At 33.0% G+C, this 12,274-nt stretch overlaps 1 protein-coding gene across 5 annotated transcripts in view; it reads right to left on the reverse strand.

Moving 5' to 3' along the window:
- Window positions 1-579: 579 nt before the first annotated feature.
- The window catches only part of FNDC3A (fibronectin type III domain containing 3A), a 145,749-nt gene continuing 134,054 nt past the window's right edge, over window positions 580-12,274 (reverse strand). For all 5 annotated transcript variants that reach the window (XM_072976219.1, XM_031684554.2, XM_072976221.1 and 2 more), the window contains 7 exons: window positions 11,173-11,286; window positions 10,305-10,454; window positions 9,916-10,199; window positions 9,605-9,817; window positions 6,271-6,437; window positions 4,983-5,110; window positions 580-3,150 (listed from right to left, as the gene is read on the reverse strand). In XM_072976219.1, the coding sequence (XP_072832320.1) occupies window positions 2,836-3,150; window positions 4,983-5,110; window positions 6,271-6,437; window positions 9,605-9,817; window positions 9,916-10,199; window positions 10,305-10,454; window positions 11,173-11,286 (1,371 nt within the window). In that variant the 3' untranslated portion in view covers window positions 580-2,835. The remainder of the gene's footprint in view (window positions 3,151-4,982; window positions 5,111-6,270; window positions 6,438-9,604; window positions 9,818-9,915; window positions 10,200-10,304; window positions 10,455-11,172; window positions 11,287-12,274) is intronic.

The following is a 12,274-nucleotide window of genomic DNA, read 5'->3' on the forward strand; positions in this document are numbered from 1 at the left end:
CCCTGGGATAACATTTTAGATCTTTATGTGGTGACTACAGTTGTGGCAATGAAAGATCCACTTGGATTTTAAAAAGCAATGTATCCCTGGATGAGGTCTATGGAACAGAAATTTTAACGGGGTGAGAGGCAACATTGAAAGTCCGGGTACAGCTGAGAACTTCCTTGCATGGTTTAAGTAGGAGGGAATGTTGACCTGTTCAGTGGAGGGCAAACCTGGGGGAAGACGGCAGGGCAGGTGACAGGAAGGTTCTGGGCCCCTGTAGGTGGGAGAAAGAAAATAATAAGTAGGTGGAGAATGCAGGATAGGTGAGGAGAGGTCAGAGAGTTTCTTTTCAATGGGATGTTTACCTCATCCTTATTCTTTATATATACATAAAAGCAGCAAGGTATCTAATGAATTCCACAAAGTCAGGTCACTAGAATAAAACTTGACATTCTTGAATATAGATCCTTTCATATTGAAGATTAAAACATTTTGGGAAAGTTGTTGTAAGTCAGCTGCAAGAGGGGAGACCTTAACATTTCATTTTCCAAGAGGCAGCAAATAATTAATGTATATGAATACAATAAACAAATCTCAAAAAAGAATGATACAACTTTTATTTTCCATGGATTTTAAAGATACTTTTGCTACATAGTTTATGTATTTTTATGAGATTATATTTTTTCATTTGTATGAAGTTCAACCTTATACAATTTTAAGGTGATATGTTTGGTAGTGTATTTATAATCTTTAAAAAGTTTAGAGTTTTTGGAATGTACAGTATATGAGGTAAAGTCAAGATTACATTAAAAATTGTTTTCTCCTCTGCACTAATTTTGCAGTGAGGCTCAAATGGCAAGTACACTATTAAATGACATTTACTATCAAAAATAGGAGTTCATTTGAGTTACTATGAAAAACATAAGCCACTGTAACTGCCATAGTGGCACATTTTACCATTTTAGACATTCAACTATATAGAAATCTCTGGGCTATTACACTCAAACTCATTTGTACTGCCAAATGTGGCACTTTTAAGAAGTTCTAGAAAACAATCTCAATCACTGTTGTTCTGGGGGAAAGTCATCAGCCTATACATAAGAGATTAAATTTAAATAAAATGTAAACATACAGTATTTTATAGTGACAGATCATTCTTAACCACTTGGGAAGGCCAAGTTTATCCATTTCTTTTTTGAACAAAGGTTAATGTTTTTTTCTACAGCACAGATCATCTGACATAAAACAATTACAATACATGCCCATTCTAATATAAGAGAAATTCTTCAGAGATCTTCAAAGCACAAAACATATGTCCTTTTTTCAAAGACTGACAGAAGTGCTTAGTAATCACTAAAATGCTAACCTCAGCAACTAAAATTAGTGATACACTATCCTAAAATTCAAATAATAAATTAAAAAGGCTAGTTACAAGTGTTTTACAGATAACAGATGTGATAAAACAAGAATTTTAGATAGTTTCATTACAGACTGTATTATTACTGGCAGTCATGGACATCTGTGCCAGATGTACAATGTGATACCTGACAAAATTCAATCTGATCATCTGATAACTCACAAATGCAAGCTCACAAAACATTAATGAATTATGCAATTGCAAAGTGCTCAAATGCAACATTAACCACATGCAATCAACAACTGGAACGGTATCCAAACAGACATTACATTAAACATTAGTTTTTCAAGAAAGAAAGCAGCTCGAAGTTTACTGGTGCAAATTAATTTTGTCTTCAGATTTGGTGCCCCAAACAAAAAGGTTAGGTTTGATTATGAATTCTGATGGTGATGGCAGTAGTTACAGGAGAAGCAGCAAAACTTATGGGAGTTTTTCAAAATTAGCCTATACCAGATAGATGGAGTAAGAGAGAGTGTGTGTGTGTCTATATATATATTTCTACACTTGATATATATAAAGCCATATATGTATGTGCATGTCCTTATACCCATACATATAGTTCAAAGGCTCACAAAACCAAATTAAATAGGATTTGAAATTCAGAATTGATTATGATTACTTTAAAAAAGTAACTATCTAAAAAGCCCTCCGTTCTTTTCCATATTCTCAAGACCTGAAGATGTATTTTTTGAGTAAACATTAAAATATTTTTAGGCCAAGTAAACTGTGCTTTCTTTAAATGACTTCTCTGTGAATTCATGAATATATACCTGTAATGAAGAACTCCACATTTATCAAACAAAACGCTTCTTTTTTCCATGCATATTCTTTTATCCAGTTTTTGTTTGCTAAGCCCCTCCAGTTATTCATCATAATCCCACTTACCAAATAATTAAGACAAATGAGGAGGTAGAAATATAGCACTAGATTGCTTTCACAGCATCATACTTTTAACATTTTTATGTAGCATGTTAGTGTAAATTTTAATCGTTCTGCAATTTTCACTAGGTAATAATCTTTAAAACAAACAGATCAGGTCGTCACTGTTACACTCATGCTGACTGGTCAAAATATCAATTATATGTTGTTGCCTCTTAGAAAGTTTGTTTCACAAGAAGCCGTGTCAAAAAAAAAAAAAAAGAAAGGAAAAAGAGTAAAAAAAGAAAGAAAAAAGAGAAAAAAAAGAAAGAAAAAAGAGAAAAAGAGAAAAAAAAGAGCCCCAACCAAATAAAAATTCAAAAATTGCTATTTCTGTGGCTTTCATTCTAATAAGGTGCCAGCCTCTACCTAACAATATAAGCATTGAAAATGGCAAAAATGATGTACTATAGTCTCAATGCCAGTGCTAAATGTCACTGTTTTTGTAAAAGCAATACAGAAATAATTTTAGTACATGACAAAATAAAATGTAATACAGTATTAAAAATATATTCTCACTTGATTACAAAGTACTGAATGATAAAGGCAATCAGAATGGAAAAGAAAGCAAACAGCACAAGGATGACGGCTGCACACTGCTCGTCACTAAGTGCCCGCCGGGTCCTCGTGCTTTCCACAGTGTCTCTGTTGGTGCTAGCTGGTGGGTCCGTCCTCTGAGAGATGAAGAGCACTGTTGTGCTGTAGGGACCTACGAGGTCCTGATGCCCCACAGGGTCTTGGCACTGGCGAATGGCACACACACGGAAACGATATTCACAGTTCAGCTGAAGGCTTGAATACCGGAATGAAGAGTCAGGACCTTTGTAAATCTGATAGGAAGACATTAGAAAAAGAATCATCTGTGAAGGCTGGGCAGAAAATCTATGTCGAATCTGGCTAGTTTTAGAATTATTTTTGACATGGAAGCTAGTGAGTATCACTGCTTGCATCTTTAAGTGATATTTTAAAAATATCTATTCATTAAGAAACTCATCTGTCTGCTGTATAAAGGCAAACAACTCTCTTGAAATCACAACAGTAACTTAAAAATAATGTAGCCCCTCCAAATTCTTTATGTGTAGTATTTAATACATGTGTTTTGAATATGAAGTAAATTTTAAGTAAAATATTAAATTCCATGAATAAAATTGAACTCCTAAAAATTGACCTTCAAACTTCTGGAATATAACTTGTCAATAAATTGTAAAATTTTATCAACATTTCAGAGATTTAGATGAGCATATATATGATGAAGTTCTAAGGAAATCAGTTTAAGTTTTACAGTATGCTTACAATGTAAAGTAAGGGTGATGATAGGGTTAATTTAGCTTTTAAACTAAATTAGAATTAACACTGCTGTTTCATGTAGTGATATGTTTATTAAAATTCATACACTACTCAAATATGGGGTCCCTACTGCCTTTAAACATGTAATATAATTACATTTTCTTTAATATTAACTTTGCTTCTTCCTTGGAAGGAAACCTGCTTATCTGTAAATTATATTCAAATCTAATTATCATGTCAATTTGCAGATGGCTTAATAAAGAAAAACAATCACATGCCAAATTTAATGTCTCTGGGGCCTTTTGTAATTTCAATTAAGAAATTATGCTTCCATACCTAGCAAAACTTGAAAGAAAAATATTATACCTGTATTGAAAAATATTAATAGTTATAACAGCACTAGAGTGAAATAAAACAGATGAATGACTGATTTCTCTAGTGATTAAAGAAAATACAAGATAAGATGAAAACAAGATAAAATGAAAACAACCCATCTAAAAGCCCTCAAATTCCAGAAGGTTGACAGCAAAAGAGAGAAGCAGATGAAATGCTTATAGAAATAAAGCTTCTGAGTTACATAAAAGCTTCTGTATAAAAGTTACAATGAACACTGCCAGCTCCATACTTCATTGCTTATTCACCCTCTGCCAGGAACCTATCTGAAATTTCTCAGCCAGGAAGGTGATGATACTTCCTCTAGGCTTCTGTAATAACTGTGTCTGTTGTCATATTTGCAACACTGCATTATAACTATGACTATTACTATCCTTGTAAAAGCCTCCTCAATGGTCTCTCTGCTTCTGTCCTCGTTCCACTAGTCACAAGAAGCCATACTGGCCTTCTTGTTGCCCATTAAATACCTCAGGGCCTTTGCACCTACTGTTTCTTCTTCTTGAAACACTCTTCTATTCACTTCCTTTGGGTCTGTGTTCAAATGTCACCTGACTGCTCTGTATGAAACAGTACTAACTATGCCTTGCCCTAGTACTCCCTATTCCTTTTATCCAGGTTTTTATCAGTTGTGATTATCACTATCAAACACATGATACACTAATGTGTTTATTTGCTTTATCTCTTTTTCTCCTGGAATGTAAGCTGCATGGAGGCAAGGACTATTTGTTCAGTGCTGTATTCTGAGTGCCTGGCACAAAGTTCAATAAATACTTGTCAAATGAATAAATACTCTAAGTGCAGTTCACACCCAAAAGATTATGAATCCTGAGATACTATGTAGTTACTAATCTCTGGAACATAGTAAGCAGTGAACAAATATTTTTGAATTAGGAACATAAAGGTAGTCAAATCTTGCATTGAAAATACATAAAAGTGAAAAAGGTAAAAATATGTATCTATAGAATTGTATCTTGGCACATACCTGTTTGAATTCTGAATCTTTTCCCACCATAACTTGAAGACTGTAAATAACTGGATCACCTTTCATTGGCTGTAGACACTCCCATGTAATTTCACAAATGTGATCATTTACTTTCTCTATTTTGGGGGCTGTAGAGAATACATATAAATAAAATATGCTTTACTTGAATTTTAACTTGACACAAGACACTTGTTTTAGCCAAAATCAACAGATTTTAAAACCCAGTTATAAACTTGAAATAAGTATCAGTGAATTTTTGAAATTTGCAGAGAAATGGTCAATGTCTCACTCTTAAAATCTCCAGGCCTTATTATCTGTAAGTGCTACAATGACCAGACTGATTAAAAGATATGTCAGGGTAAGCACTATTTTCACTGAGCTAAAAAGCCAATGGTAGTCCTAAAACTTTGTTTATGGTACTTCAAAGAGCATAACTGAACATGAAATTTTATAATTTAAGAAATCTAAGAGAATGAGTTGAAAAATACCCCTAGCTGCTTTACCACATACTACTGTTCACTCAACAGTGGGGTACAAAGGTGTTAAAATCAGCAATCTTCTTAAGGCTAAGAGACACTTAACCAGATAAAGGAACAGAAAAATAACTCAGTGAAATGCATCAACATTATTAGAAAGACTATTCAAGAACACTCTTACTAAATATGGATCTGCTTAACAAATGATACATTAAAGTATATGATCCAGGACACTGTACTAGCAGTCTTTGTGATTTGTCCTCAAAGGGTAAGAAATTTTATTTTTTGGGGCTAAATGCACTAAGTGCAGTACCGACCAGGGTCTTTTTAAAATAAGAATCCTGCTGAAATTAATTTTAAAGATATATGTATATACAAACATATGTGTAAATTTGATTTAAAAATTCAAGTTAGCTAAGTATTTATTTATGTTTTGCTCAACAGATGACCTGGTTCTTTCCCTGAAATCCAAATGAATGAAACAGCAACAATTCAAAAGAACCAGAATTGTGATCTTTTTAAAGTAACAATAGTGAAAATAGCAAATGAACCTATTAGAAAACCAGGCTGTCTACTTAAGTTAGATTATTAAAAGATCAGTGATAAAAACAAAACAGCACTTGTCTGACTATCAGTGTGCCAGATACAACAGCTATTATTATTAAGTGAAACTCCCAGAAGGTAGGCTTGTCTATATAATTTCCTTCTTATAATTTAAATGTTGGACACATACAGGATAAAATTTTAATAATAGTACAAATAAAGTACTTGATGAAAATACACTGAAAATAACTTAAGGATGTATATCTTACCTTTCAAGGCAGCTGGGACAGATTTTGGAGTAGTGAAAATATATTCTTGGGAGAGAGGACCCTCCCCTGCTTCATTACAAGCTTGAATACAGAATTTATAGGATGTCGACTCATTAAGTCTTTGGACTTTGTATGTATGACACGGACCTCTGTACAAGGATACAAACCTAAAACGGAAATGACTCTTATGAAAAATAAACTTTGATTATGTTATGAAAAATGTTTAAATACTAAAAAAGTATAGTTCTGAAGGGAGGGTATAGCTCAGTGGTAGAGTGTGTGCTTAACATGTACGAGGTCCTGGGCTCAATCCCCAGTACTTCTGTTTAAATAAATAAATACACATAATTACCACCCCCCCAAACAAAAGAAAACACAACAAAAAATTTAAAAAATAAAACAAAATATTAAAAAAAAGTATAGTTCGGTTACTATTCAGGAGTAATAACTTACTCCTAGAATTTAATACCAGCAATGGTTTGTCATATCTCATCAGAAGATGAAAATCATAGAATTAGTAAATTTCCCAATTTGACATGGTTTCCTAAATATTTATTGCTAAATATCATATCCAACCATAGTAACTTTCTTTTTGGGCTTCTGGTATAGCTTTGCTTCTGACCACTGTCTTTGTAAAGTACACTTTTTACTCTAAGCATCACAATTTTCATTATAAATTATTTCTAACTAGAGTCAGAGGCATATAATTTGTCACATAAAAAAAGAGAATTCCTCTTCCCAGGCACAATTTCAATTGATTTGGTGAGGTTTTCTTAAGATTTACACAACAGTATGAGATAATATATAATTTCCCATAAATTATCCACTTGAACTGTTCAATAGAAAATTTAGTATCATGTATGTTATCTATAAGCTGACTGTTCCCCAATATTTTTGATTGGCTATTTAAAAAGTTTTTGGAAATTGAGAAATGAATAATGAATACTCATGTATTCTTACAGTTTGAAAACTGTAGTTAAGTTAAAAATGAAGAAATATTCAATGACTGGAAGTAACAGTATATCCAAGAAGCAGTGACTGGATAAGCCTTAACTCTTGATTCACCAATTTTTTTTTTTCCTTTAATGATAGGAAAAAAACCAGTGGCAAAACCACTGTTGAAAAAAACTGATCAATGACAAAACCTGTAGTCAGGGAACAGCTGAAGTAGCATCCTGACACTATCCCACAGCAAGTGAAGGGAAGAGTTGTGAAAAATTAAAGGGAAGGAAAGTAACTAAAGATATTAAATTGACTTAATTAAATTTTATAATAAACTGATACTATTATGAAAGGTTTTAATTTCTTTATTTTCCACAGCCAAAGGCCATTAGCCATACCCTACAATTCTCTAGATACTAGCTAAATATTAATTACACTTGAAGTAGTATAACAGAATGCAGACTATAATATAATCTATATTTAACAGAATCTTTGTTCTATTATCTTTCAACCAAACACCAATTAAACCTGTTTCTAGTAAACCTTGCACTACCCCAAATGCAAATGACAGAAGGATAACAATAACTTAAAGAATTAATTCACCTAATAACACATATTAAAGATAAATGGCTATACCAAAAACCTGTGAAAAGGCAAAGAACTTCCTTCTAGAGATAAGGCTACAAAGAGTACATAAAACTCTGCCAAAATAAAAGCTAACCCTCATAGAGGCGCAGATTTCAGGAAATGATCAATACTTTTGCTCTGTGTACTGTTTACTGTTGATATGGTTATGTTTAATTCTGTATGCTATTTTAAATGTGCAAGAATTTCTTTTTTTAAATTTTTAATTGAAGTGTAATTTATTTTTCTTCCTTTTTTTTAATTGTCTGTTTACAGTATTCTATCAACTTCTGGTGTACTGCATAATGTTTAAGTCATACATATTCACATATATATTTGTTTTCATATTTTTTCATTACAGGTTATTACAAGATATTGAATATAGTTCCCTGTGCTATACAGAAATGTAGTTGATATACAATGTTGGTTTCAGGTGTACAGCAAAGCCATTCAGTTATACACAAACATATTATTTTCCAGATTTTTTTCCATTATACATTATAAGAAACTGAATATAGTTCCCTGGGCTATATAGTAGGTCCCTGTTGTTTATCTCTTTTATATATAGTAATGTGTATCTGTTAATCCCAAACTCCTAATTTATCCCCCGCATCCCGCCCTTTTCCCTTTGGTAACCATAGTTTGTTTTCTATGTCCATGAGTCTGTTTTTGGTTTGTAAATAAAATTTGTATCTTTTCTTTTAGATTCCACATATAAGTGATATCATATGATATTTGTCTTTCTCTGATTTACTTCACTTAATATGGTAATCTCTAGGTCCACCCATGTTGCTGCAAATGGCATTATTTCATTCTTTTTTATAATAGTAATATTCCATTGTGTGTGTGTGTATGTGTATATATGATATATACATGATATATACGTAAGTATTTCTGATAGAGAGTACTTGTATACAAGCACCTTGAATATTCCATTATTGAATACTTGGCTAAGATACAAACCCAACACAAAAAGCAAAGTAATCTTGGGAAGAATCACTAGTACTCTGAATCTATCAGATATAAATTATTTCTAATATATAGAGTGAAAAGTAAAAAACAAAAAAATAAACAACCCCCAAAACTCAAATTCTTAAAATATCATAAGAGTAACATCTGTGGAAGATATATGGCATTGTTTATTTTGGATATAATATCAAAAAAAACTGCCCTTGATTGGAATTGAGTAATTTACATCGCAATTATTTTGAGTAACGTTGTAATTGAAGTGTATGATGTAGTGGGCACTGTGTGGCACGGATGTTTGAACCTGCAAAGGACGGCAGCAAAGATGAGAACCTGAGTATCGGGGGTTCTAAACTAAGACCTGGTGGTGAGGAAGTGAGCTACTGTATTCACTTGGTGTGCAGGCCCTGTGAGGCCGTGGAGGAGGGTGAGACGTAATTCCTGCCCTCAAGGATCTCAAAAGCCTTAAGCCAATCAATCATTTACTGTACATATTGCCTCTGGCTGGAAATAAGCATTGAAGAACTTATTTTGTAGCAAAGATTATGTTTCTTTTACTAGCTTGAAGAGAGTAAATGGGTTAGAGATGAGAGCCAAAGAAAAGCTCACTTAACTTTTTCTCTCTTGTATCCCCCTCACAGTTATAAACAGGAAATCTTCATTATGTCTTCTGATGTTTCAAAACAGTATACTTAAATTATTTCTTACAAGAACGCCTTTTGAAAACTTCATTCTATTGTTAAAGAATTTTATATATTTAAGACCTATGGAACTATGTAAAGAAGCAATTAAAAACACCTACCTTCCATTCTTATCCTCCATCTGAAGGTGGTACTGAACAGAATCTGTCGACAGTGTCTTTGGGGTTCCTTCTCCCCATTTCAGTTTAAGGTTCTGGTGGCTGAAGGCAACACATTCCAGACGAGGTGGATCAGGAGGGAGGGGTTTAGTTTTCAATTTTATCATGTGGCTGAAAGGACCAGCTCCAAGGCTATTCAAGGCTTGAATTCGTATTCTAAGTGCCACATTAAAAAAAAAAGTTTAGTTTATGATTATTCTATTTAAAGTGTCTCTCTGGTCTAGGCAAAAATTAAAACAGTTTTTACTGTATACCTGTATGTTGTATCTGGTTGCAAATTGTCTATAACGTAGCTTGTAATTTTTCCCACTGTCAAGGGCTGTTTTTCTCCAAAGTCTATGCTGTAGGCAAGGATTTCTGAACCATGATCACAAGGCTTTTCCCAGCTAATTGCAAGGCAGGTAGAAGGTGAATAATTGGGATTTTCTATATCATCGTCACTTATTTCTTGAAGACAAGTCACAACAGCAGGGACTGATGGTGGAGTCACACAGGCTACTACTTCACTGAAAGGGCCTGCACCCACAATACTCAGAGCCTACAAATTAATAAAGCCCATAAGTTAACAAAGACATGACCATGAAAATGCTCATAAAACACAAAACTCTGGATAGATAAGTGACAAGGCCTTGATCATCTTTACCTGGACTCTACAATAATAGGTAGTTGCTGGTGAAAGTCCTTTTAATTCATAACTGAGACCTGGCCCACAGTAACATATTTGCATACTTCCTTCAACTCCTCCCCACTCCAATCGATATTCAGTGACATCAGTTCCATTACTCAAAGGGACCTTTAAGAAAAGGATAAAGGTCTTAGGTCTTGACATTGATTAAATAGCTTTTGGGCAAAAATGTTCTTTATCTGAGCATATAAAAAACTGGATTTTTGGGGGGATTTCTTTAAAATGTTTAATAGAATCAAAACTGTTCAATATTACATTTTTGTTTATTAAGGCCACCTGAATTTAAGATTGGTCAAAAAATATAACTTAGTTTTCAATTAGAAGTAGAAATATGACTGAATCACTTTAGAAAGAGAATTTTAAGGTAAATATACTTCAAAATAATTCTATTAAGTAATATAAAATGTTAAATAATAAAAGGACATTTTTTGTTAAATTTCAAAAGGGAAACTGGAAATGTAATTATTATTGATTATTACTACAAGCAAGAAATACACTAAAGATAAGAGACATAAGAGAAACAGTATTATACTAATTCCTATGAACGTCTGAACATTAAAGCTCACCAGTGGCTGAATTATCTCAATACTGAGACAGAGCCTTTGAAAAAATACAAAGCACATCATGAACAAGAATCTAAATACTTGTAAATACACCTTATTTAAATGCTTCAAAGAGAAAAAAGAATTCACTTTCTACCAAGTGGATTTAACTAGGACTTACTCTTTGTATAATTTATGGAAATGAAAATGAATAGTATTTTTATTCTTTTATATAAACTATTCTAATCAGTTAAAGTAAATGTAAGTCAAGGAAGTTATAATACCTCCCAATTCACTTGTGCACAAGTTGCAGATCTGCACATCACTTGAGGGGGCTTGCACTGATCTGGTGGTCCAGGGGCTGTAGTAATGTCATATTTTTCTGAAAATGGTCCAAACTAGAAAAACAAATATTAATCAGTGTTTTCATTTTTCACATCAATTTCAGAACTCTACATAAATATTCACAAATAATTGAATGCATCATCCCTCTCCTTTAAGACTACTTGGTCATAAGAAAATTCTGAAAGCAATCACAGAAAGCTAAGATAGATCAAGGACATAAATATGTAGGGTATTTTAAAATTTCATTTACTGTTCTTCTCCTGCCCCTTATTCCTTCATGAATTGGTTTTTGTAAGAAGGGCAAGGCATTCAGAAATTAGGTAGGTAGAGTATGTCAGAAGAAATTATGTGAGGAGTAAAGAAATGGATACCAATTAAATACATGAGAGATGGTAGGCATAAATTATATCTTAAAACTTAGGATAGCTTTAGAAGGGTCTAAAATGTATATTCTCTGGAAATATGAAGAGCAAATATTTACTTTAGATTTTGACAAACTATTACAAACCTGAAAATATGTATTAAAGACATTAGTATTAAAGATGCTATCCCAGTGTACTACAGACTTGTGGGACTGACAAGATGATGGCTTCAGACAGGAAGGAATGACTTATATAAGGACTGCCAACAAAGGATATGATTTGACATATAGGGAATTTAAAAATAAGTTTACAGATAATAATTACTGAACTCAGTTGGAGAATGGGATGTAAAACATAGCACAGTTTACTGAAATCTTAAGTAATGGGAGAGGAGAGACTTGGCAGTTTTAATTTTATGAAATTTTAATTATAGAGTAGTTTAAAGAAACACAATGTTACTCAATTAAAGAAAGAAATTACTGCTTTGTCCTTCGAGAACTTATAATTCAGAGAGATGAGAGGTGTCATAGTTGAGTGGAAAAGGCTTTGGCTCTGGAGTCTGACAAAGTGGCTTCTCTCTACCTGTTTGTGTAACTGTTGGGGCAAGACATTTAGCTTTTCTGAGCCTTAGCTTCCTCAGCTGTAAAATGGAGCTACCACTTATTTTGTCCATTTTATT

Source organism: Vicugna pacos, chromosome 14 (genome assembly GCF_048564905.1).
Source record: "Vicugna pacos chromosome 14, VicPac4, whole genome shotgun sequence".
NCBI lineage: Eukaryota > Metazoa > Chordata > Mammalia > Artiodactyla > Camelidae > Vicugna > Vicugna pacos.